Source organism: Candoia aspera, chromosome 4, assembly GCF_035149785.1.
Source record: "Candoia aspera isolate rCanAsp1 chromosome 4, rCanAsp1.hap2, whole genome shotgun sequence".
Classification (NCBI taxonomy): domain Eukaryota; kingdom Metazoa; phylum Chordata; class Lepidosauria; order Squamata; family Boidae; genus Candoia; species Candoia aspera.
In genome coordinates this window covers 113,501,388-113,529,240 of record NC_086156.1, presented here as the reverse complement: position 1 = coordinate 113,529,240, position 27,853 = coordinate 113,501,388, and the positions used below count along the sequence as shown (strand labels likewise).

The 27,853-nt window shown below is 41.8% G+C and overlaps 1 protein-coding gene and 1 gene segment (V, D, J or C); both read right to left on the bottom strand.

Annotated features, from left to right (window-relative positions):
- Window positions 1-12,946: 12,946 nt before the first annotated feature.
- On the bottom strand, window positions 12,947-13,446 carry LOC134497168 (Ig heavy chain V region 3-like). The segment is given in 2 exon segments: window positions 12,947-13,317; window positions 13,401-13,446. Coding segments are annotated over 2 exon segments (417 nt in total).
- Window positions 13,447-23,274: 9,828 nt separating this feature from the next.
- Window positions 23,275-27,853, bottom strand: part of LOC134497167 (uncharacterized) — a gene marked incomplete at its 3' end in the record, with an annotated part of 206,844 nt that continues 202,265 nt past the window's right edge. The window contains exon 6 of the mRNA XM_063302848.1: window positions 23,275-23,553. Coding sequence (XP_063158918.1) covers window positions 23,275-23,553 — 279 coding nt within the window. The remainder of the gene's footprint in view (window positions 23,554-27,853) is intronic.

Sequence of the window (27,853 nt, the reverse complement as noted above, 5' to 3'; positions counted from 1 at the left end):
CTGCAGAAGATGGTGATGCTAGGGAGAGTGGAAGGCAAAAGGAAGAGGGGCTGACCAAGGGCAAGATGGATAGATGATATTCTAGAGGTGACGGACTCGTCCCTGGGGGAGCTGGGGGTGTTGACGACCTACAGGAAGCTCTGGCGTGGGCTGGTCCATGAAGTCACGAAGAGTCGGAAGCGACTAAACAAATAAACAACAACACAAAAAACCCAATCAACTTCTCTTTCCTCTTAAATGCCCACCACTGGCCTGTCTGGATGCAAGACATGCTTCAGACCATCCAGGGACTCCTGGCTCTGCCCAATCCCTTCCATGCTCCCTTTTGCAGAGGCCTGTAAGGAGGGATGCTCTCCTCTCCCCCCACCCCGCTTCAGCCTTCTCTTTCCCTCAAAGAACACACAGGGGCTGCAGGGCCCGTGTCCTGCTCAGCAACTTAAACGTACCCTGCGAAAACTCTCCTCTTTCATCCATGAAATTCACGGATCAAATGTGTGGATGGAGGCAGCTCTGGACAACGGGGGTTTCTGTTTGGCTCCAGGCTGAGCTCCTCTCCTCTAGTCCTGTTTAACGGAAAATGCTATTAGCAGGCAAGCAAGGTTTTGAACTTGGTCCTGGCCTCCCTCTTCCAGCTCTGTCACTGCCTTTTTTGTGCTTGTGGGTTCTTTTCAGGAGAAGAACTTTTTGTGATTTTTTTTTTGGGGGGGTATAGTCTTTAACAAATTCAGTGTACCAGTTCAAATTGTGGCTCATGGATGAACTTGCAGAGCAGCTCTGAGCAATGGGAGGTTTTTGCCAGGCTTCAGACTCACTTCCTCTCACTATGTCTCCCACACAGTAATAGACAGCCGAGTCCTCTGGCTTCAGGCTGTTCATTTGCAGATAGATTTGGCTTTTGGAGTTGTCCCTGGAGATGGTGAAGCATCCCTTCACTTTGTCCGAGTAGTAAATGCTAACTGAATTGGAGGTCATCCATGCCACCCATTCCAGCCCTTTTCCAGGGGCCTGTCTCACCCAGCCCATGGCATAACTGCTGAAGCTGAATCCGGAGCCTTGGCAGGAGAGACGGAGGGACTCTCCAGGCCTTCTCACGTCCCCTTCGGACTCCACCAACTGGCCCTCTGACTCGGCACCTACAAACAAAAGGTGTTTTGGTGAAATCTCCTGTATACAAGTATTAAGATGGAAAGGACCTGAATACGATAGAAACAATTACCTCTGAGGACTGCTAGTAAGGACACAAAGTTCAGCTACAGGATCATTTTTGCTCCCTCTAATGATTGGAGAGGAATTGACAGGTGAGGATTTGGGAAACTGCACAAACTTTCTGTTGGTGGGTGTAGCCTGAAAAGAGAAACCATGGGGATACTTTAAAGAGGAAATTGTGGCCTGATTTACATATCACTCATCATAAAAGAGCCCCTCGGGACTTTGAGGTATAGATTTATTTCAACACACCTTTCACATACAGGACATAGGAGAAAGGGCAGTTTAGACTGGAATAATTAAAGCAAATCTGACAGAACCTCCTCAATTCAACTAAGGGTTTTAAGGTGACAGGAAGAAATCATGCCCTGAAATTTCCTTAAATAGCCACGTTAGAGCGTCGACATGGAAAGGATGGGACATCGGAGTTCAGGATGTATGGTACACTGTGGTTCCCTTGACCACGTTCTTTGGAAGAAACCCAAATTAAGTGAATGCAGACCAAGCCATAAGACCCTGTTTGTAAGCCAGAGTTGAATTTTACATAAACATCGAAGTCTGAAAGATGGAATTAAAATAAATAAATAAATAAATAAATCTATTTGAAGGTTTTTTTACTCGGGAACTCTATGGATTACATACTGTATATTGGGGGGGGAGGGGCCCATTCCCATTTTGTATGGGCTTTTTATGGGTTATTAGCTGCCCAGAGTTGATTCATACAAAGACTAATAAAGACACCTCTCCCACATTTACTCCGTAGACTGAGAAACAGAAATAAATGACTTCTCATTTTCCAAACAATTCAGTTTGTTCTATATTTAGCAAAACACATCTGTTCTCAACTTGGAGGTGGCTTCATGGTGAGGAATGTAATCTCCTGGGATGTTAAATTTCTCTGAATTGCCTTCAGTGATCTCTTAGGAAAATGAGAGTAAATGTAATGATGCCTCCGAAGTGAGACAAGGCCTGTAGACCTTTCCTTTGTTCCCCTCCCCCATCCCCTCCCCACACATATGCAAAGCTCTTCAGTGTCGCAACTCTGCCCCCTGGTGTAAAACCTGAGGAGGGGAGGAATCTCCATAACTTTCCCAGGTGATTCTTGCATTAAGAAGTGGTGATTTTTTTCATTTCTCAGAAGAAATGAAAGAGCTCCAGGGAACTTAAGCCGGCCTAGGGAGTAAGCCAAAGCTGCCCTTTTGTTATATGATAGGAAATTCCTTTTGATGGGTTATTCTATGAGTTACTGTATTTTCTTGAGGTTGTGTATTCTTATTTTTTCTCCTAAATATCATGAATCATATAAAAACGAGTTGGGAAGGACCATCTCGGTCATCTAGTACAAAGCATCCCTGAAAGGTGGGAAGCAGACCCTCTCTGCAGACCTCCAACCAAAAGAGGCTCTTCTAGCCAGATTAAAGCAGGTCCCCCTTGTTCTTCCCTCACCCTCATTTTAGTCTAGGCAGACCGGGTTGGAAGGGCTTATCATTGGTCAAAATCTGCTCTGTACCAATTCTGTAATTTCTCTGATAGGATAATAATTCTTAGCACCTCTTGTCCTTCTTATACCATTCAATTGCAAATGATTTTGCTAAATATGTGACTTAGGGGAAAACATAATTTTATCCTCTTTTTAGTTTTCTTTATTTCTTCAAAATTTATTCCGTTTTTCCTAGATAAATTCCATGTGTAGATACAATGGACCATTTTTGGCAGTAACTGATTATGGAGTCCTCCAGAAAAAAAAGAGGCACTCACTGCATTGACCTTCCTCTTTTCCTTGAAGGTATATTCCATTGAGGAGAGGAGAGGAGAGGAGAGGAGAATTGTCCCTTAATTGACAAATGTCCTTGGATAAAGAGTCACTCTCTCCATTCACAAGACAGATTTTTTTGAAACTTTTTGAAATTATGGGCAAGTTCTTTCAGGAAAGCCTATAATGTCAGGACATGAGAAAAAAAACAAGTAATGGTTTATGCCTCATTTACGTTCTTGACACTAAGATTGGCAAGCACCCAACAACACTGATTTAATGGCTTCTTAAGAGACAGAATGGGATGGCCTAGGTGATTTCAGAAGAAAAAGGATGGGAGATTTTTCTATAAATATGGAGTGCCAATAAAACTAGACTTTTTATTTTTATTCATTTATATTTCAGCTTTCATCATCACCAAATCTCACTTGAACAGCATCTCTGCGCATTTTACGATAAAAGTTCATGTGATGTAGACTAAGCCATTGAGAATGATATGCATAGCACAATCGTTGAAGGTCCATATGTCACAAAACCAAGAAATGTGTTTATAACCAACCTTTTGCCAAATGGCTGAGAAAGATAATCAATCACTTTGCCTTCTCCCAATTGGACTGCAAGAAATGCAGGAAAACTAAGGGACAATCTTCTATCATCCCTGAATTTATATATGATTTTGAATAAAGGAGATACACTATCCATTCACATAATATGGATTTTTTTTAAAGAATTTTGAGATTTGGGGCAAGTCCTTATAGGAGTCAAGACAGGAGTGTTGACTTATTCATACCTGGGATAAAGAGCAGGGCTACATTTGATCAAATAGAAATCTAGCATTGCCATGTGGAAGTTGAGGGACTGATTTTCCTTCATCACAGATCGAAAACTACAAGGTGAGACCATAGGAGTTATTTCAATATTTATTTTCCATTTAATTTAATTAATTATTTAAAAAATGGCAGGAAGCATTCCTAGAAGGCCTTCCATCGTGATGCGATGTAAAGTTTGCAGGACATTCCCACAGTCACAGTTGGAATGATTGACCAGCCCCCATTTGTGTTTCCGGTATTGGCGCCTGCCATGAGGAGTATGAATCCGGTTAAGCCCTGTACAGTTTTTCCTTGGGAGATCAAAGTCATAGGGGCAGGAAAGGGGGATACATTTTTCCAGAAGGGAAACTGCATCCACCAGGAGAGGTAAGAAAAGTAAATGGACGTACTCCACTGGTAAGTCTTTTAACTGTACCTGGGAAGGGTTTTGGCAGCCATTTGATTGAAAGGCCAAAAAAGCAGTTTCTAGAATGATAGCTGGAAGCAGAATCCTAAGGTTTGAAAGAAATTAAAATGGGGATATGATAAACTGTGTGGGGGGAAATGAGAGGGGGGTTCAGAAATGACTGGACTGAGGAAACATCAGCCTGGATGGAATCAGAAATCGAGGTGAGGGACTGATTAATGGCAGAAAAGAAAAGAGTCTGGTTCATCCAGAAAGAATGATTTAAGGCTGAACTGCAAATTGAAGACACGAAGGAAGAATCCTAATTAATGAAGCTAAATTGTTATTGCCAAAGAAATTTGGAGAACAGCCCTGAGGAACAGGCAGTTTTTGCCAGGCTTCAGACTCACTTCCTCTCACTGTGTCCCTCGCACCGTAATAGACTGCCGAGTCCTCCAGCTTCAGGCTGTTCATCTGCAGATACAGCTGGCTTTTGGAGTTGTCCCTGGAGATAGTGAACCGCCCCTTGACTTTATCCGAATAATAAATTGGAGATGAGGATCTACCAATCACTGCCACCCATTCCAGCCCTTTTCCAGGGGCCTGTCTCACCCAGCTCATCCAATAGCTGCTGAAGGGGAAGCCAGAGACTTGGCAGGAGAGGCGGAGGGACTCTCCAGGCCTTCACAGGTCCCCTCCAGACTCCACCAACTGTTCCTCAGACTGAACATCTAAAAAGAAAGATAGCTTTATAAGGCCTCCTGCAGGTAAACACAAAACAAGGAGGAAAAACCCCTCTCTCTGGAGGGGAAAATAATACCTCTGAGCACTGCTAATAACAACATGAGGTTTACCAGAGTGTCATTTCTGCTTGCTCTAAAGATTGGAGGATTCCTACTGATGGGAAAACATTCAGACAAGCACTCAAAGTTCGAGTTCATGAGTGTAGCAGGAGAGCAGGATGATATGGCTGCTTTGAACAGGAAGCTGTCACTGAATTTATATAGCCCTCAGGATAAAAGAGCCACATGCTGCTTTGTTCTTGGAGAGTTTCTTCAAGTGACATTTTAGACATGGTCTTTGAATGCTGAACAAGTCCCAACACCAGTCAAGGCAGTTTTTTTTTTTTTAATCCTTAACAAATATATGAAGCAGCAGGTCTATCTTATGGGAGGTACAGTAAAACCATGTCTTAAAGGCCATGTGTCTCATTTGAGCAGGAAACTGCTCCTGAATTTGCATAGCCTTCTGGATCAAAATGCCGGTCTCTGCTCTGACGTTCTAGATTCTCATGAAGTTTTATAGCGCGGATGAGGTTTGGATTATGAACAGGTTCTGACTTCCTTTCCTCACAGCAAATACGATTGGCAGCTTAACAAAGGTCCTGCATTTGTTCCCAGCTTCTCTCTTCCACCTCTGTGTTTTCATGTGCTTTTTTTTTTTTCTTTTCCAGGGAGAATATTTTTCTGCTTTTTTTTTTTTTTTGGTATGATTCTTCACAACTGCAGTGTACCAATTCAAAGTGTGGTTCATGAATGAACTTGCAGAGCTGCTCTGAGAAATAGCAGGTTTTTGGCCGGCTTCAGACTCACTTCCTCTCAGTGTGTATCTTGCACAGTAATAGACTGCCGAGTCCTCCGGCTTCAGGCTGTTCATTTGCAGATAGAGTTGGCTTTTGGAGTTGTCCCTGGAGGTGGTGAAGCGTCCCTTCACTTTGTCCAAGTAGGAAATGGTACCTGAAGTGTAGCTTATGTAAGCCACCCATTCCAGTCCTTTTCCAGGTGCCTGTCTCACCCAGTCCATGTCAGAGCTGCCGAAGTCGAATCCAGAGGCTTGGCAGGAGAGATGGAGGGACTCTCCAGGCCTCCTCACATCCCCACCGGACTCCACCAACTGGCCCTCAGACTGGGCACCTACAAAGAAAGGTATTTGGGTGAAATCTCCTGTATAAAAGAATTAAGCTGAAAAGGACCGGAATATGATAGAAACAATTACCTCTGAGGACTGCTAGGAAGGACACCAAGTTCAGCCACAGGATCATTTTTGCTCCCTCTAATAATTGGAGGGGAATTGACAGGTGAGGGTTTTGGAGACTGCAGAAACTTTGTGCTGATGGGTGTAGCCTGAAAAGAGAAACCCTGGGGCTCCTTTAAAGGGGAAATTGTGGTCTGATTTACATATTGCTCAACATAAAAGAGCCCCTCAGGGCATTGAGGTAAAGATGTCTTTCAACACACCTTTCACATACAGGACATAGAAGAAAGGGCAGCTTTACACTGGAATAAGCTTCTGACAGAAGCTCCTCATTTTAAGTAAGGGTGTAAAGGTAACAGGAAGAAATCATGCCCTGAAATTTCCATAAACAGCCAAGTTAGAGCTGGACATGGAAAGTATGGCACATCGGAGTTCAGAATGGTTGCTCCACCGTTGTTCCCTTGACCACGTTCTTTGGAAGACACCCAAAATAAGTGAATGCAGACCAAGCCATAAGGCCCAATTTGTAAGCCACTTTTGAATTTTGCATACACAGTGAAGTCTGAAAGTTGGGATTAAAAAAAGTAAATATATCTGAAGCCTGTAGGGTGTTCCTGATTAGTTTGGTTTTTTACTCGGCAACTCTATGGATTACATACTGTATATTGGGGTGGTGGGGGTGGTGGTGGTTCCCATTTTGTATGGTCTTTTTATGGGTTATTAGCTGCCCAGAGATCATTCATACGAATACTAATAAAAATATTTCTACACTTAGTCCGTGGACTGAGAAACACGAATAAATGACTTTTCATTTTCCAAACCATTCAGTTTGTTCTATATTTAGGAAAGCACATCCGTTCTCAACTCGAATGTGGCTTCATGGTGAGAAATGTAATATCTTGGGATGTTAAATTTCTTTGAATTGCCTTCAGTGGTCTCTCAGGAAAATGAGAGTAAAAGTAATGATGCCTCCGAAGTGAGACAAGGCCTGCAGACCCTTCCTTGGTTCCCCTCCCCCTCCCCCACCCCACACATATGCAAAGCTCTTCAGTGTGGCAACTGCCCCCTGGTGGAAAACCTGAGGAGGGCAGGCATCTACTTAACTTTCCAAGCAGATTCTTGCATTAAGAAATGGTAATTAGGGCTCCGAAGAAATGAAAGAGCTCCAGGGAACGTAAACTGGTTTAGGGAGAAATCCAAAGCTGCTCTTTTGTTATATAATAGGAAATTCCTTTTGATGGGTTATTCTATGAGATACTGTATTTTCTGGAGATTGTGTATACTTATTTTTTCTCCTAAATATCATGAAATCATGTAAAAACGAGTAGGGAAGGACCATCTCGGTCGTCTAGTACAAACCTTCCCTAACTGGTGGGGAGCCAGACCCTCTCTGCAGACCTCCAACCAGAAGAGGCTGTTCCAGCCAGATTGAAGCAGGTCCACCTCGGTCTTCCCTCGCCGTCGTTTTACTCCAGGCATACCGAGTTGGAAGGGCTTATCATTGGTCAAAATCTGCTCTGTACCAGTTCTGTATTCCCTCTGATAGGAGAATAATTCTTCTTCCCTCTTGTGCTTCTTCTACCATTCATTTGCAAGAGATTTTGCTAAATATGAGACTTAGAGGAAAACATAATTTTATCCTGTTTATATTTTTATTTATTTCTTCAAACTGTATTCCACTTTTTTTACAAAAATTCCATCTCTACATTCACAGGACCACTTTTGGCCATTTCCTATCCTTAAATTAAAGCAGAAGCTGTCACGGAATATACAGTCCTCAGGATAAAAGAGGCACTCAGTGCATTGACCATCCACCTTTCCTTGAAGGTATATTTCACACAAGAGAGAGGGGAGAGGAGAGGAGAGGAGAGGAGAGGAGAGGAGAGGAGAGGAGAGGAGAGGAGAGGAGAGGAGAGGAGAGGAGAGGAGAGGAGAGGAGAGGAGAGGAGAGGAGAGGAGAATTGTCCCTTAATTTACAAATGTCTTTGGATAAAGTGTCACTCTCTCCATTCACATGGCAGATTTCTTTGAAACTCTTTTGAAATTATGGGCAAGTTCTCTCAGGAAAGCCTATAATGTCAGGACATGAGAAATAAAACACGTGATGGTTTATGTATCATTTAAGTTCTTGACACTAAGATTGGCAAGCACCCAACAAGAATTATTTAATGGCTTCTTAAGAGTCAGAAAGGGATGGCCTAGGTGATTTCAAAAGTAAAAGGATGGGAGATTTTTCTATAAATATGGAGTGCCAATAAAACTAGACTTTTTATTTTTATTCATTTATATTTCAGTTTTCATCATCACCCATCTCACTTGAAGAGCATCTCTGGACATTTTGCCAGAAAAGATCATGTGATGTAGAATAAACTACTGATAATGATAAGCATAGCACAATCGTTGATGGTCCGCACGTCGCAAAGCCAAGAAATTTGTTTATAACCAACCTTTTCCCAAATGGCTGAGAAAGATCATCATTCACTTTGCCTTCTCCCAGTTGGAATGCAAGAAATGCATGAAAACTGAAGTACAATCTTCTATCATCCCTGAATGTATATATAATTTTGGATAAAGGAGATACACTCTCTATTCACATAATGTGGATTTTTTTTTAAAGAATTTTGAGATTTTGGGCAAGTCCTTATAGGAGTCAAGACAGGAGTGTTGACTTATTTGTACCTGGGATAAAGAGCAGGGCTACATTTGATCAAATAGAAATCTAAAATTGCCATGTGGAAGTTGAGGGGCTTATTTTCCTTCATCCCAGATCGAAAACTACAGGGTGAAACCATAGGAATTATTTCAATATTTATTTTCCATTTAATTTCCCTGTTGAGCAAAGAGGCTGAGCAATTACAATCTTCCCCCCACACGGATGGTAGTGGAGGGGATGGCAGGTCGAGGCATCCCTGGGTGGGGAGGGGGTGGCCGCAGGACCTGCCAGGCAGCTACCAAAGGCAGGAAGAGAGTCCAAACTCAACGGACCCAGGAGGATTCTGGGAGAGGATCTCTGCAATTCCCAAAGTTCGGTTTCTTGGCTCTTCCCGGCGGTGGGGAGGGAGTATCAGGATTAAGGGAATTGAATATCTATTAATATAGAAGGGAAGACAAATGAGCATCATATAGAAAAGAATTTAACTGAGGAGTTTGTTGTTGTTTATTCGTTTAGTCGCTTCCGACTCTTCGTGACTTCATGGACCAGCCCACGCCAGAGCTTCCTGTCAGTCGTCAACACCCCCAGCTCCCCCAGGGACGAGTCCGTCACCTCTAGAATATCATCCATCCACCTTGCCTTTGGTCGGCCCCTCTTCCTTTTGCCTTCCACTCTCCCTAGCATCAGCATCTTCTCCAGGGTGTCCTGTCTTCTCATTATGTGGCCAAAGTATTTCAGTTTGGCCTTTAATATCATTCCCTCAAGTGAGCAGTCTGGCTTTATTTCCTGGAGGATGGACTGGTTGGATCTTCTTGCAGTCCAAGGCACTCTCAGAATTTTCCTCCAACACCACAGTTCAAAAGCATCGATCTTCCTTCGCTCAGCCTTCCTTATGGTCCAGCTCTCGCAGCCATATGTTACTACGGGGAACACCATTGCTTTAACTATGCGGACCTTTGTTGTCAGTGTGATGTCTCTGCTCTTAACTATTTTATCGAGATTTGTCATTGCTCTTCTTCCAAGGATTAAGCGTCTTCTGATTTCCTGACTGCAGTCAGCATCTGCAGCAATCTTCGCACATAGAAATACAAAGTCTTTCACTGCTTCTACATTTTCTCCCTTTATTTGCCAGTTATCAATCAAGCTGGTTGCCATAATCTTGGTTTTTTTGAGGTTTAGCTGCAAACCAGCTTTTGCACTTTCTTCTTTCACCTTCATCATAAGGCTCCTCAGTTCCTCTTCGCTTTCAGCCACTGAGGAGAGATGGCGGTATTCAGAGAATCTAATGGGATTGAACTGAAATATTCATCAAGGAAGAAATGTAGGTAATGAGTCCGTATTTGTACCTCTCAAGAAATGTTAATGTTTTTGTAAATATATATATAAAAGCTTCCTAGTACATTCTCTTGCCCTAATATTTCCTTCCCCCTGTCATGGATTCTTTTTAAACTATTCCCAATTTGATTGCCTCAGGCTCAAAAGATCCCCCCAAAGCAGCAGAACATATGACAACTGGAGTTTTTAACTTAATTCATTTCATTCATTCATTTCCTGTCATGCTTTTATTATTTTTTTTATTATTATTAATAACTCAAGGCATAGCAAATACTTCCTTTCTCTGTGTCTCCTGCAAAGTAATAGATTGCTGTGTCCTCTGGCTTCAGGCTGCTCATTTGCAGATACAGCTGGCTGCGGGAATCGTCCCTGGAAATGGTGAAATGCCCCTTCACTTTGTCCAAGAAGTAGGTTTCTCCATCATAATCTACCATTGCAACCCATTCCAGCCCTTTTCCCGGGGTCGTCTCAGCCAGTGCATGTTGGAGCTGCTGTAGTCAAAGCCGGAGGCTTGGCAGGAGAGACGGACGGATTCTCCAGGTCTTCTCAGGTTCTCTCCATACTCCAGCACCTGGACCTCGGACTGAACTCCTAAAAAAAACAGTTGTTTCAATAAGCTCTCCTGTATACAAGAATTAAAATGGAAAGAAACTTTAAATAGAGGGGAGAATTACCTCTGAGGACTGCTAGGAAGGACACCGAGTTCAGCAAGAGGAATATTTTTCCTCCCTTGAATGAATGGAGGGAAATTGACAGAAAGGATTCAGGAAAGGGCACCAACCTTGTGTTGGTGGGTGTAGTCAGAAAAGGGAAACCATGGGGCTCCTTTAAAGGGAAAAGGGGTCCAAATTTCCATATAACTTGGGATAAAAGAGCCCCTCAGTGCATTGATGTCATAGATTTCCTTGAACACATCTGACACTGGTGATTTTCAAGATAACTTTCCAGTCCTATGAAAAGTGAACACAAGGGATTTATTTATTTATTTTTGTTTTTATTTTGCTGTGAGGAGATAGGAGAATGGGCAGGTTTACCTAAGATTAATTAAAACAAGGTCCTGCAAAATTTCACCACTTCTGAAATGTGATTCAAGGTAACAGAGAATGAACATGCATTAAGAATTTTTGAAAGAGAAATGAACAGATCCACAAATTGGAGTTCATGAAAAGTTTTACATTTCGCCTTAATGACGTCCCTTTGAAAAAACCCAAAAGGACTGAACGCCGACCAAGCCACGAGGCAAAATTAGGACGTCAGAGTTTAATCAGAGAAATCGGAGGAAGAGAAGAAGCAGATCGAGCCAATGGGGTGTTCTTTCTTTAATAGATCACTTGCAACCTTCCCCGCCGGCTTCCCCATTGACTTTCTGGGGATCCGAGAAGATTGCAGATGGCGATCACGTGATTGCAGCCCCCTAGCAACAATATGTAAATGCGAGCTGGTTGCCGAGGGCCCAAAATGTGGGCACATGATCATGGGGGGGGGGACGTTGCTGCAGCATTTCACGATGGCCAGAAGTGCTTTACTGGCATCAAGCACCCTTTCCAAGGCCGTCATTGCTTTGAATGGTCATTAAGTAGCCAGTTGTTAAGTGAGGACTTCCTGTATATTAATGTGGAGGGAACAAGAAAAGAGCAACAAGTAGAAAAGAACTAAACTGGGGAGCGGTGGCGATATTGAGAACCAAAGGGGACTGAACTGCAAAATATCTCAAGGAACAATTATCGGTAATGAATCCATATTTCTACCTTAGCTTAGAATTTATCTTTTTCAAAACGGCCCAGTTTATTCCACTGCCCTGAGATTTCCTTCATGTCCCCTTCCGAAGTTCTAACCATTGTTGGAAGGAAATCTCACCTGCTGAAAGTTTATTTTCCAAGCTGCTTGGAGGTGGAAACACTTAGGAATTTCCTGCCAGCTCTTTATATGGACAAGCTTTGCGACTGTGATGTGAAAGTCTTTCCGCCCTCTAGCAATGTCCGTGCAAGCGCACTTGGCTGGTGGATGGAAAGGCGGTGCTCTCTAGGAATTCTAGGAAGGAGCAATTCCCCGGCATTCAGAGGGGGGGCGCTCTGTGGTGGGGCCCCTGCTGGGTTGGGGTTCCCTTTGCTTGGGGCAGTTTGGCTTCTGACCGAGCTGGGACCTCTTCATGTTTGGCGCTGCTAGATCGGAAGGTGAACTTTCTGGAGAAGAAATCTTTTGTGGAGATCTCTTCGGCCTGGGAAGAATGATCACCTGAATGGGTCCTTTTATTTGAAAGATTGCTGGCCAAGTCTGAAAGGGATCTTTTGTCAGAACAGCTGGGTGCTTCCTGTTCCATTTTCACCTTTTTCCTTGCTTGAGGAGGGAAATCTGCATGGCGGGAATAGCAGTATTTGGGGAAGAAAGTAAGGAGGAAGAGAGAGATCTTGACTCCTTCTGACCCCGCATTACCCACCGCGTCTTCCAAGATCAGCTGTGGGCTCTCACTTCATTCTGTGGAGATTTATTTGCTGCTTTTCATTCCAACTACACAAACTCAACCTTCTGTGACTGAATCAACATGGAGAGTACTTCTGAGGAAGGGAAAGTTTTTGCCAGGCTTCAGACTCACTTCCTCCCACTGTGTATCCCTAATTAAATTTTAACTTTTTAAAGAACTATCCTGCTTATTCTCCTGCCCTGAGATTTCCTTTGTCTCCCCTACCAAAGCGCTAATCAGATTCCACACTGCTTATTCCAAAATCAGCTCTGAGCTTCCACAAGCTATCAGGGAGATTTATCAGTTGCTTCTCAGTGTGAAGAAACATATTCAACCTTCTGTGACTGAATCAACTTGGGGAGCTGCTCAGAGGAAGAGAGAGTTTTTGCCAGGCTTCAGATTCACTTCCTCTCACTGTGTGTCTTGCACAGTAATAGACTGCCGAGTCCTCCGGCTTCAGGCTGTTCATTTGCAGATAGACTTGGCTTTTGGAGTTGTCCCTGGAGATGGTGAAGCGTCCCTTGACTTTATCTGAGTAGTAAGTGGCAGATGTATCGATCCTTGCAACCCATTCCAGGCCTTTCCCTGGAGCTTGTCTCACCCAGTGCATAGTATAGCTGCTGAAGGTGAATCCGGAGGCTTGGCAGGAGAGAGGGAGGGACTCTCCAGGCCTTCTCACATCCCCACCGGACTCCACCAACTGGACCTCAGACTGGGCACCTACAAAGAAAGGTGTTTTGGTGAAATCTCCTGTATACAAGAACAGCAAATTGAAGCAAATCCTATAGAGAGGTCAGAATTACCTCTGAGGACTACTACTAAGGACACCAGGTTTAGCCACAGGATCATTTTTGCTCCTGATAATGAACAAAGGGGAAATACAGGACAGGATTCAGGAAAGTGCACAAACTTTGTGTTGCTGGGTGTAGCCTGAAAGGGGAAACCGCCGTGGGTCTCTTTTAAAGAGGAAATTGTGTGTCAATTTGCATATCACTTGGGATAAAAGAGCCCATCAAGGCATTGACCTACAGATTTCTTTGCATACTCCTCACACTGGTGATTATATAGATTGAGAAGCAGCTGTTTGTGTCCATCATGGCAAGTGGGAAAAGAGACCTGATTTTGTCTCATCACACTTTGTCGCTTTACTAAGCCTCTTTTGTTAATAAGGTAAGAAAAAATTATCCAGGTCAATCTCTTGGTTTCTCATTTGTGTTTCCTTTTTAAGTATTAAAACCTCGGCCAATTTCTTTTGTAGATCCAGTGTAACATCCTTTTCTAAATTGTTCTCTTGGCCTGTCAGTTGTAAAACCAGTTTTGATACCACCTTTATCTTGTCAGATAAAATTTGTTCTACATCTTTCGTTTCTTCAATAACATCTTTTGCACATAGTCTATAGAAGCAGACATTATTACTGACATTGTTGAGAGAATGGCTACTATTTTCTGATTCTGTTCTTCAAAAGTCTCCTTCATCTTTCCTCTACCTAAAATCTTTAGTCCCCTCTAGTGGCCAGGTGTTGAAATCATGAAATTCTTTATCTGTGTTCTGTCTTGTAAAAACCAAAACAGGATCTATTTGCCATGAGAAGCTATTTGTATTTTATAATTCATTCCAGAATGTTTTTGTGAAAGTTTTGATATTCCAATTTTTCTAGACCCTTAGTCCATTTATAATTTTCTAGGATGAAATTTGATTTAGCTTTTATTTTTTTATCTATCTTCATTATTTTTTTAATAACTCATACAAGCGAACAACCTAATACTCCTCCTTCCTCCTCCTATTTTCCCCACAACAACAACCCTGTTGTGTGAGTTGGGCTGAGAGAGAGGGACTGGCCCAAGGTTACCCTTCCGGCTTTCATGCCAAAGCAGGACCAAAAGTTACAGCTTTTTGCTGTTTATTTCAGATTCCTTAAATTCTTAAACTGATGATTAACATTTTCTTTCGTTCAGGATTAAAAGCAGACTCACCCAGCATTTTCAAGCTTGTCATTCTGAAGGTTTCTAATAGCTTAGAAACAGTTAATGAGTAATTTCCGAAACTGATTAGAAAGTGAGGTTTCCAAACTTTAAAAGTCTCCACTGCGGTTGCAAGCAAGGTGGCCAATCCTATTGTTTGCCAGGGCTCAAACTGGCAGGAACCCTCAGTCTGGTGTTCTCCTCATGGGGAACAGCCATCTGGAGCACATGTGGGAAATTTCCCGTCCTCTCCTTACCTGGAGAGGTTCCGAGGGACCGGTCTACTCACTGGTTCCTCGGTCTTTTGCACAGTTGTCACATCCACTTTCCCAAAGCTGTCTTCAGTCCACCATCCCTACCCCGGAAGTCCCTTGCAGGGGTAATTTTCAGATAATTTTCCAGTGCAGAGAAAAGGGATGGCAGGCATGTTTTTCGTTGTTTGTTTGTTTCTTGACTGTCAGCCTATAGGAAAAAGGTTTACTTTAGAGTAAGTAAAACAAGCACATGAAAAGTTTTGCCACTTCCCAAAACTGATTCAAGGTAACAGAGAATAAACATGCATGAAGACTTGCTTATAGAAACCCGTTAGAGAAGGGATATAAAAAAGGCAGGCACATCTTAGGCAATTTGGTACAGTACAGCTTGTTTCTTTATTGGAAAACCCTAAATATATTAAATACTGACAAAGCCTTGAGGAATTATTTGTAGTTTTCTTGGGGAAAAAAATGATATTATGTGGAAGTCCTTGTAAGAGTCAAGGCAGGAATTTTTAATTTTTTACTACAGAGGATAAAAGGCAGGGTTACACTGAGTAAATAAAAACCTTCCTTTGCCATGTCAAATTTGTAGGTCGGATTTTCCTTAGTCAAATTTTATTTATTTTTATTTATTAATCAAATTTAGCCACCACCCATCTCCCCCAAAAGAGGGACTCTGGGCTGTTTACAATAAAATCAAGGACGAAATATAAACATTAAAATCCCATTAAAAAGATTATTATAAAATACAGTAAATAAATATAGAAACCAAAAAAGGTATAAATTCCAGGCTGGTGGGAGGGACTCTAGGGTGCAAGCCACTCCCAAGAATGGTTATTCACTTTCCTGCCCCAGGCGAGATGGCAGAACCAGGTCTTCAGGGCCTTCTGGAAGGTCAGGAGTGAGAGGGCCTGCTGTACCTCTGGGGGCAAGATGTTCCAGAGAGCGGGGGCCACTACAGAGAAGGCCCATTTCCTAGACCCCGCCAGGTGGAATTCTCTTATGGACGGGGTCCGCAACATGCCTTCTCTGGATGATTGGGTGGGGCGGGTCGATGTAATGGGGATGAGACAGTCCCTCAGGTAACCTGGCCCCATTCCATGTAGGGCTTTAAAGGTCATAGCCAACACCTTGAATTGGACCCGTAAGCAAACTGGCACCCATATACTGTAAACTAGAGGTCTGGAAGATGAGACCATAGGACTTCATTTATTTTTTTCATTATTTTTTTCATTTCATTATTTTTCCCTTTCAGTTCGACTGTGAAGGAAACAGGCAGAAGTTATCTGCCCTGTTTCTAACACCTTGAAGTTAGTGGGGAGGACGCCAAGTCAAGGCATCTCTTGGTTGATAGGTGGTGGGAGGGAGATCTACCAGGTTTCTCCTCCAAGGCAGGAAAATAGCCCAAAATAGAGAGACTCAAGAGGGTTTCAGGGAGAGGAGGTTAGTAATAGACAACATTTGGCTCTCTTGGCTCTGCCTGGCTGAGGGGAAAGAGATTAAGGATTAAGGAAACTGAGTATTTATCAGTATAGAAGGAATTAGAAAAGAGCAACATGTAGTAAAAAAAAAAACTCAGGAGAGTTGGCAATACCAACTACCCAAGGGGATTGAATGGCAAAATAGGTCAAGGAACAATTGTAGGTAATCAATCCATATGTCTACCTCTAATGAAATTTTAACTACCCAATTTGTTCTACTCCCCTGAGATTTCTTTCGTATCCCCTACCAAAGTGCTAACCAGGTTGTTGTTGTTTATTTGTTTAGTCGCTTCCGACTCTTCATGACTTCATGGACCAGCCCACACCAGAGCTTCCTGTCGGTCATCAACACCCCCAGCTCCCCCAGGGACAAGTCCGTCACCTCTAGAATATCATCCATCCACCTTGCCCTTGGTCGGCCCCTCTTCCTTTTGCCTCCCACTCTCCCTAGCATCAACATCTTCTCCAGGCTGTCCTGTCTTCTCATTATATGACCAAAGTATTTCAGTTTTGCCTTTAATATCATTCCCTCAAGTGAGCAGTCTGGCTTTATTTCCTGGAGGATGGACTGGTTTGATCTTCTTGCAGTCCAAGGCACTCTCAGAATTTTCCTCCAACATCCCAGTTCAAAAGCATTGATCTTCCTTCTCTCAGCCTTCCTTATGATCCAACTCTCGCAGCCATATGTTACTACAGGGAACACCATTGCTTTAACAATGCAGACCTCTGTTGTCAGTGTGATGTCTCTGCTCTTGACTATTTTATCGAGATTGGTCATTGCTCTTCTCCCAAGGATTAAGCGTCTTCTGATTTCCTGACCGCAGTCAGCATCTGCAGTAATCTTTGCACCTAGGAATACAAAGTCTTTCACTGCTTCTACATTTTCTCCCTTTATTTGCCAGTTATCAATCAAGCTGGTTGCCATAATCTTGGTTTCTTTGAGTTTTAGCTGCAAGCCAGCTTTTGCAGTTTCTTCTTTCACCTTCATCATAAGGCTCCTCAGTTCCTCTTCACTTTCAGCCGCTAACCACGTTCCCCACTGCTTATTCCAAGATCAGCTCTGGGCTCCTTCTTGATATGATGGAGATTCATTTGTTGCTTCTCTTTCCAATTACACAAACTCAACCTTCTATGACTGAATCAAATGCAGAGTTGTTCTGAAGAAGAGAGAGTTTTTGCCAGGCTTCAGACTCACTTCCTCTCACTGTGTCTCCCGCACATTAATAGACTGCTGTGTCCTCTGGCTTCAGGCTGTTCATTTGCAGAAAGAGTTGGCTTTTGGAGTTGTCTCTGGAGATGGTGAAGCACCCCTTGACTTCGTCTGAGTAGTAAATGCTGGATGTACCCATCGCTGCAACACATTCCAGCCCTTTCCCTGGAGCCTGTCTCACCCACTCCATCCAATAGTGCCTTACGGTGAATCCAGAGGCTTGGCAGGAGAGATGGAGGAACTCTCCAGGCCTTCGCACGTCCCCTCCAGACTCCACCAACTGGACTTCAGATTGAGCTCCTAAAAAAATAAAGGTGTTTCAGTGAGATCTCCTGAATACAAAAACAGAAAATAGAAGGCAATTCTGTAGACAGGGAAGAATTACCTTGGAGGACTTCTGATAAGGACACCAATTTAGCCAGGGATCATTTTTGGTTCCTGTAACGACTGGAGGGGAATTGGCAGGAAAGGATTCAGGAAAGTGCACAAACTTTCTGTTGGTGGGTGTTGCCTGAAACACCCACTGGTGATTTTCAACATAACTTTCCAGTCCTATGAAAATGAATGAAATTCATTTTATTGCTGCGGGGACCTAGGAGAAAATGCAGGTTTATATGAAAGTAATTAAAACAAAGTCCTTCAAAATTTCACCACTTCTCAAAAGTCATTCAAGGTAACAGGGAATGAACATGCACTAAGAATTTTTGAAAGACACATGTTAGAGATTGAAAATGCAAAAAAAACCCAGCACATCTGAGTTCTGGAAATTTTTTTCACCTTCCTTTCCCTTTTGAAGCCCCCCCCCCCCAAGAACTGAATGCTGACCTGACCATGAGGCACAATTTACCAGCTGGAGCTGAGTCAGAGAAATCGCAGGGAGAGAAGAAACAGATGAAGCCTATGGGGTGTTCTTTGCTTATTAGATTGGTTTTTAACTGCACAGTTCCATGGATTTAATATACAGTATTGCTTGTTTTTGGTTATTATTTTGTTTGGTTAAGACTCCCTTAAAAGGAAATTGTCTTTCCATTTGCATATCACTTGGGATAAAAGAGCCCCTCAGTTTTTTTGACTTATACATTCTCTTGCACAGATCTTACACTGGTGATTTTCAACATAACTTTCTAGCCATAAGAACAATTAAGGCAAGGTTTTGTTTTTTCACTGTGAGGACACAGGAGAAAAGGCAGATTTACATTAGTGTAATTAAAACAAAGACTTGCAAAATTTCACCACTTCTCAAAAATGATTCAGTGTAACGGACTGAGAATTTTTGAAAGAGACATGTAAGAAGTAGAAAATGCAATTCCTACTGTTTAATAAGTTGTTCCTCAGTTCCAAGTTCCAACACCACATCTGAATTCAGGAAATTTTTTCCACCTTCCTTCCCCTTTGGAAGACACACAGAAGAACTGGATGCTGGCACAATTTATAAGTCGGAGCAGAGTGAGAGTAATATTAATAATTTTTCATTTCCCTCCAGGAAACTTTCTGATTCGACACCTATAACAAAAGAGTCCTAAAGTTCTCACTAGAGGGCTGATTTCTTCTTCTCAGGTAGCATATACACAAAAGAAATCCCTCTGTAATGGAAGTAGAGGAAACAAAGGATTGCATTTATCTTTGTCCTTTCATTCCACCTGCTATGCTCTATTGTAGATGGCTGGAAAATGGACACAGAAACACAAAGGTTAATTTTATAATGAATTAGATCTTGGTGAAATACATTATATCCCCCAGTCAGATATACATTAGGTTTTCAAAAGCACTTTTTCCTATCTGGAGACACTTATTCTTTTGTCCTAACAGGCAAGGCAGATTGGGAGATTATGGGAGGTAAAAGTGTGTGGGAACTTCCAGGGAAGAGATGGTGAACTGAGGACCACAGTGGAGTGAATAGTGGGCGTGTAGACTGACTCTTCATAATTCCTCTCTGGATAAGGAGATGACTTGAGATCACCCACATGTCCTCCAGACAGTGGCTCCTCATGAGGAGGCCACAACACAGCAGTCTCCAGCAGGTTTAGCCCTCTGGGAGAATTGCCATCATTTTGCTCAAGCCACAGATGGCACCTTTGAAAGGACACCCAGTGTTCCCTAGTGTAAAATTGGTGATCGTTACAGATGGTCTAAGGGTACAGATGGATCTGAAATAAGAGTTTGGAATTAATTATCAGAACCTTCCCCATAGGGAATTTTTAAAATTATTGAAAAGTTTTCTCTTGTAGAGGGAGCTGTAATTGCATTGTTTTCTTCTAAAAATGGTGGAAATGATCAGCCTCAGAAGTGTCATCCCCTCTGAATACACCCTTTCTACTGGGTCCATATTCAGGGGGATTTTGCAGACCATCAGTGCCCCCTAGTGGAAAACTGGAGAAGATGAGGCAGAAGGCTTAACCCTCCGAGGAGATTCCTGTATTCTCATTGGGGAAGGGAGGTAGGAAGAAATTACTGAGCTCCAGAAGACCAAAACAGGTCCAGTGAGAGAGGTGGGGAAAGAATCATGGGTTGTATGAATTAGGGCTGTGTAATAATTACATTATTACAGCAACAACTTTTGCTGCTGACAACAAAGGAAATAGAAATGAAATTAAGGTATGCAAAACAAAGAGACTTTGAATTTGCTAATAAACCAGGAAAATGGCTGGCTTATAAAATAAGAAAAGATGGGGAGGACAAAATGATTATAATAATAAGGGAAAATAATGAAGACTTAGTTGATATTAAAAGAATCAAAAAAGCATTTTATATATTTTTTTTCACACTTATATGAAAAACATGAAATTTCATTAGATAAAATTGAGGAATATTTAAATAAGCAAAATCTCCCCAAACTCTCATAAACTCAAGAAGTGGTAATTAACAGTCCAATATCAAATCAGGAAATAATAGAAGCTATAAAGAAACTCAAAATAGGAAAAACACCGGGACCTGATGATATATCGTCAGGATACTACAAACACTTTAGAGAACAAAGTATAAGCCCATTTAGAGATTTATTGAATTGGATTATAGATGGATCAAAAATCCTAGAGAGATGGATTGAAGATAAAATAACACTTATGCCAAAGGAAGGACAAGACACAACTCTAACCAAAAATGATAGACCAGTATCATTGTTAAATAATGACTAGAAAAAATTTACTTCAATATTTGCAGAAAGATTAAAAACAATTCTACAAGAAATTATTGATCAAGATCAAAGTGGTTTTTTGCCAAAAAGACAATTGAAAGTTAATCTATGAACCGTCATCGACATTTTGGAATATGCACAACATCATAACGAATGTCAAATAGCTTCAATATTTTTAGATGCTGAAAAAGCATTTGACAATCTGACCTGGTGTTTTATGATTAAAGTTTTAGAGAAAATGGAATTTGGGAAATCATTTGTGAAAGGGATTGAAGCAACATACACAACACAAAGAGCTAAGATTATACTGAATGACGAATTGAAAGATAATTGCAAAATAGAAAAAGGAACGAGACAGGGATGCCCCCTATCACCTCTCTTATTTATTCTAGTTCTAGAAGTCCTGAATAGAGATATAAGAGGGGATGGTCAAATAAAAGGAGTAAAAATTAGAAAAAAAAAACAAATTTATAAATTAAAAGCAATTGAAGGTGACCTAGTATTCATATTAGAAATCCCCTAGGTTCTATAGAACATTTGTTTAAGAAATTAAAGGAAGTTGGAGAGTGGCAGGATTTAAGGTAAACAAACAAAAAATAAAAAACAAAAATGTTGAGTAAAAACATGACTCAAAAACAACAAGAAACTTTAATAACTAAATAAGGTTTTACAATAGAAAAAAAGATTAGATACTGAGGTGTAATATTATCAACAAATTATCTATTTGGACTGAAAAAGCAAAAAATGAACAAAGAATTGAGAAATGATACTATTAGAAAAATATTATTGAGGGTTTGGGATAAATATAACAGTAGATTATTACAAAACATACCAAAGTGGATATCGCTATGAGAAGCTTTTGCAAGGAGGGAAAGTTTAGATGATAAGATAATGTGGTTAAGATAAAAAGATTTGATCAAATATGAACAAGATACACCTAGGTTAAAAACAAGAGAAGAAATAGAAGGAGAAGGACACTGGTGTCATTGGTTCACATATATGCAGTTAAATGAACGATTTAAATGAGATAAAAAATATATAAATTTAAAAAAGAAAAAACCTGATCGAAAAACAGTTATCTATAAATAATGAGCATATTATGACAAAGATGAAGAAAATGTTATTATAATTAAATCAAGAAGATGAACACGTCAAAGAGTCTATGATAAATTCGGCATGAAATTTTGGATATAATATTTTATTAGATAACTGGGAAACGATGTGGACAAAGCGTTTAAAATTTAGTTTGTGTTATCATTTATTGGAAAACTTGTACAAAATTATCTACAGATGGAACCTAACCCCACAAAAATATGCAAAAATGTATAAAAACGTTTCTCATGTATGTTGTAAATGTTCACAAAGGGAAGGAACATTTTACAAATCACTTTGCCTTCTCCCAGTTGGAATGCGAGAAATGCATGAAAATGAAGGGACAATCTTCTATCATCCCTAAATTTATATATAATTTTGGAAAAAGGAGATACACTATCCATTCACATAATATGGATTTTCTTAAAAGAATTTTGGAATTTTGAGCAATTCCTTATAGGAGTCAAGACAGGCATGCTGAATAAATCTTACCTAAGATATAGAGCAAGGTTCCATTTTATAAATAAAAAACTAGCATTCCCATGTGGAGGTTCTGGTGTTGATTTTCCTAAATAACAGATCAAAAACTACAAGTGGAGACCAATAGAAGTAATTTCATTATTTTTTTCCATTTAATTTTCCTGTTGAGCAAAGAGGCTGAGCGATTCCAACCTTTCTCCCATCCAGAAGTTACTGGGGAGGGAGGCAGGTGGGGAGGCAATTTTCCTAAACCACCTAGAAAATGACTTTCCCCGGAACTGACTTGAAACCCCCGATCTACGTTCCTTTGCTATTCTAAGTATTATAACATGACAGCAATTAGGCTACCCTTGGCAGAAAGTTTTTAGGCCTTGTTTTCTGACTTCCGCCCCCTTCCTCGGTGTCAGACCACACCACACTCTGGCAGGCCTTGCAGCATCCTTATTTTATTACTACATTTCGACTGGTAGCAGAGGAAAATGATTTTAAATGTATTTAAACTTCCAAATGCCTATATGTGTCTGCATACGTTCTTGTGTGTGTGTCTTTTTGTGTCTACATATATGTAGTACATCTATGGATAGAGGGAGAGAGGATATATAGACACAGAAACAAATGCACCCAAAGAGGGAGCGGGGCAGATCTGCGTCTCAAGAAAGAGGAAATGAGGGTTGAACTTCAAAACCCATAAAAGAATGAAGAGTTCTAATTACTGAATCAATTCTGTATTTCCTGATACTTTTTGAGAGCAGAACTTGAGAACAATTTCCCTTTGCTGTCTTTAAGGAGGATTAAAAAAAAGAAAAGACACTATTCAATTTATATTCTGTACTGAGATTTGCCATTTTCTTCCTATCCAAAAGGAGAACAGCTCCCACAATGCCCTTGCCAAGATCAGCTCTTTGCTCTTCCTTCCTCTTGGCACTCAGGCAGCTTTCTCAGCTCCCTCTCAAGTCTCCTGGGAAAATCCAGCCTTCTGCGGCTGAGCTGACTTGCAGAGCGGCTCTGAGGAAGGGAAGGTTTTTGCCAGGCTTCAGACTCAATTCCTCTCACTGTGTCCCTCGCACAGTAATAGACTGCCGAGTCCTCCAGCTTCAGGCTGTTCATTTGCAGATAGACTTGGCTTTTGGAGTTGTCCCTGGAGATGGTGAAGCGTCCCTTCACTTTGTCCAAGTAGTAAATGGTACCTGAATTGTAGCTTATGTATGCCACCCATTCCAGCCCCTTTCCATGGGCCTGTCTCACCCAGTTCATGTGGTAGCCCCCGAAGTTGAACCCAGAGCCTTGGCAGGAGAGGTGGAGGGACTCTCCAGGCCTCCTCACATCCCCTCCGGACTCCACCAACTGGGCCTCTGACAGGACACCTAAAATAAAAGTTGTTTTAATGAGCTCTTCTTTATGCAAGAAGTAAAATGGAAAGAACCTGAATAGGAGGGAACCAATTACCTCTGAGGACTGCTAGGAAGGAAACCAAATTCAGCCACAGGATCATTTTTGCTCCCATTAAAGTATAGAAGGGACTTGACAGGAAAGGATTCAGGAGAGGGCACAAACTTTGTGTTGGTGGGTGTAGCCTGAAAAGAGACACCCTGGGGCTCCTTTAAAGGGGAAATTGTGGCCTGATTTACATAACGCTCAGCATAAAAGAGCCCCTCGGGGCTTTGAGGTATAGATTTATGTCAACACACCTTTCACACATGGGCCATAGAAGAAAGGGCAGCTTTACACAGGAATAATTAAAGTTTCTGACAGATGCTCCTCACTTAATATAAGGGTTTTAAGGTGACAGAAAGAAATCATGCCCTGAAATTTCCTCAAATAGCCATGCTACAGTCCGGAAATAAAGAGGATGGCACATCGGAGTTCAAAATGGTTGCTCCACAGTGGTTCCCTTGACCACGTTCTTTGGAAGAAACCAAAATTGAGTCAAAGCAGACCAAGCCATAAGGCCCAATTAATAGGCCACAGATCACTAATACCTACACATCCAAGCCTCAAAGTTGGAATATAAATAATTGGAAGCCTGTATAATGTTTCTTAATGGTTTGGTTTTTAACTCAGCAGCCATACTGATTACAAATATTGGGAGGTTTTTGGGTTGCCATTTGTATGGTCTACTTATCTGTTTTTAACTGCCCAGAGTTAATTCATACTAAGATTCAAAAAAACTGGCTCTCCTACACTTATTCCATGGACTGAGAAACAGAAATAAATGACTTTTCATTTTCCATACAATTCAGTTTGTTCTATATTTAGCAAAGCCCATCTGTTCTCAACTCAGATGTGGCTTCATGGTGAGGAATGTAATCTCTTGGGATGTTAGATTTCTCTGAATTGCCTTCAGTGGTCTCTCAGGAAAATGAGAGTAAATGTAATGATGCCTCCGAAGTGAGACAAGGCCTGTAGACCCTTCCTTTCCCCCCCACCCCCACCCCACACATATGCAAAGCAATTCCGTGTGGCAACACTGCCCCCTGGTGGAAAACCTGAGGAGGGGAGGCATCTACTTAACTTTTCAAAGACATTCTTGCATTCAGAAATGGTAATTAGGGCTCAAAAGAAATGAAAGAGCTCCAGGAAAGTTATGCTGCTCTAGGGAGTAATCAAAAAATGCACTTTTGTTATATGATAGGATATTCCTTTCGATGGGTTTTTCTATGAGATACTGTATATTCCTGAGGTCGTGTATTCTTATTTTTTCTCCTAAATATCATGAAATCGTGTAAAAACGAGTTGGGAAGGACCATCTCGTTTGTCTAGTACAAACCATCCCTAAGTGGTGGGGAGCCAGACCCTCTCTGCAGACCTCCAACAAAAACAGGATGTTCCAGCCAGATTGAAGCAGGTCCCTCTCGTTCTTCCCTCAGCCTCGTTTTACTACAGGCAGATCGGGTTGGAAGGGCTTATCATTGGTCGAAATCTGCTCTATATCTGTTCTGTATCCTCTCTGAGAGGAGAATAATTCTTAGCACCTCTTGTCCTTCTTCTACTATTCATTTGCAAAAGATTTTGCTAAATATGAGACTTAGAGGAAAATATAATTTCATCCTCTTCTTATTTTTCTTTATTTCTTCAAACTGTATCCCACTTTTTTTACATAAACTCCATCTCTACATTCCCAGGACCCCTTTTGGCTATTTCGTATTGGTCAATTAAAGAAGAAGCTGACACTGAATATACAGTCCTCAGGATAAAAGAGGCACTCAGTGCATTGACCTTTCATCTTTCCTTGAAGGTATATTTCACACAAGAGAGGGTAGATGAGAGAAGAGCAGAGGAGAGGAGAGCAGAGGAGAGGAGAGCAGAGGAGGGGAGGGGAGAAGAGAGTATTGGGAAAGAGAGTTGAGGAGATTTGAGGAGAGGAGATGAGTGGAGAGGGGAGGAGAGTTGAGGAGAGGAGAACTGTTGCCTTAATTTACAAATGTCTTTGGATAAAAGAATTATTCTTTCTGTTAACTTTAGAGATTTCTCTGAAACTATTTTGAGATCATGAGGAAGTCCTTATAAGAGTCAGACAGTAGAGGAAATAAAGCAAGTAAATGTTTTTGTGTTATTTCAAATGTTGAAAGTACAATCGACAAACACCCACACAGAATTATTTAACAGTTACATTAGAGACAGGAGGGGATGGCATAGATTATTTTTAAAGTAACTCTGTGTGTTTCTGTGCTGTTTATGTTGTCTGTGTGTGTTTGAGTGGTTTTTCGTTAACTGTGGTCTGTGGATGAAACCCGTGTTTATGTGATGCAGACCAAGCAATCCAGACTCATACGCATGCCAGAATGGTTGAATGTCCACATGTGACGCTTGCCTTAATCCAAATAAAACTCTCAGACTCAGAATCTCAATTCAGGTTCTTGGTTTATTTAGAAAAGAGTGCAAACAGGTAAAAAGCTGAGAATGAGAAAAGCGTGCCTAAACTCAAACTAAATAGCGTCTTTGCAAACATCACCCCACCCCCTCCCCAACAGACAGCCCTCCCCACATTCCCAGGTGCTCCTAACGAGCTCTGCTGATCAACGGGCTAAAAGACCTTGACATTAAAAAGATAACCCAAACACATTCCTACACGGCACAGGCAGACAGAGCTCTCCATACAAGGTTTACCAGCAGCACCCTCCCAGCCAGGAGCGCGCATCAACACTCTGGCATGCGAACCGTTATGATGCACAGGAACATTGAAACGGGGAACATGACAATTGGCTACTGAGGAGAAATGGCATTAAAAGGATCAGATAAAAAGGCTTCCATGCAAAGAGCAAGCTGCCAGAGACAACCGATCCACAGAGCTCACCGCTTCCTTAGGAGAGTCCTTACCAGAATGCGGAGCCTCGCCTGTAGCTGACACGGAATCAGAGCCAGCTCCTTCTACTCATGGACTTACTACCTCCTCCTCGCACTGTCCCAGCCAAGTCCTGTATTCCCTCTGCAGTCAAGCCTTGTTCAAGCAACCTAGCCAAGCAGCATCATGCCTTCCGATCCCAGCTATGCCTCGCTGAGTCCAGCCATGCCTTTTGATTTAAGCCAAGTCTTACCAAGTCCAGCTTTGCTTTCTGATCCAAGGCATATTTTGCAAAGTCCAACTGCACTCCCAGACTCAAGTCTTGTCTTGTCGAGTCCAGTTGTACTTCCAGATTCAAGCCTTCTCTTGCCAAGTTCATCTGTGTTTCCAGATTTGAGCCTCATTCTGCCGAGTCCAGCCATGCTTCCAGATCTAAGCCTTGCCTTGCCAAGTCCAGCCTTGTCTCCAGATTCAAGCCTTGTCTTGCTGGTCCAGCCGAATCCAGTCCTGTCTCCAGCTCCCAGCTCTCTCTTGCCATTCCAGCCAAGTCAAGCCCTGCCTCCAGTTCCAAACCTCATCTAGTCAGTCCACCCAAGCCTTGTCTCGCCTCCAGTTCGAAGCCTAGTCTAGTCTTGTTGCTCCAGCAGAGCCCTAACTTGCTGCCACGGTCAAGCCTAGCCTCACCTCCTTGCTGGTCGCTGCAACTTTGACTTGTCTTCCTCCACTACCTGGATGGACTTGAGTGAATAGTGCTATTTAAAATATGAATTATTTTCTGATGCAAATAGTTAATTGTAAATAAGGAACTCCCTTTTGTAGTCTGCCTGGCTGTCTCTTAGGCCAAACAGGACACTAGGTCATTGAGTAAAAACCCCTGAGAGGTGGGGAGCTGACCCTCTCTCCAGACCTCCAACCAAAAGAGGCCATTCTAGCCAGATCAAAGCAGAGCAGCCCCATTCTTCCCTCACCCTCGTTTTACTCCTGGCAGTCAAGGTTGGAAGTGTTTATCATTTGTCAAAATCTGCTCTATACTAGTTTTGTATTCTGTCTGATAGGAGAATAATTCTGAACATCCCTTGTCCATCTCCTACCATTCATTGAGGGTGGATGACTGTGGTTTTACTAAATATGGGACTTAGAGGAAAATATAATTTTATCCTCTTTTTATTTTTCTTTATTTCTTCAAACAATATTCCACTTTTTTTACATAAATCCCATCTCTACATTCACAGGACCCCTTTTGGCCATATTGAATGGTTCAATTAAAGCAGAAGCTATAGCTGAATATACAACATCCTTAGAATAAAAGAGGCACTCAGTGCATTGACCTTCCACTTTTCCTTGAAGGTATATTCCACT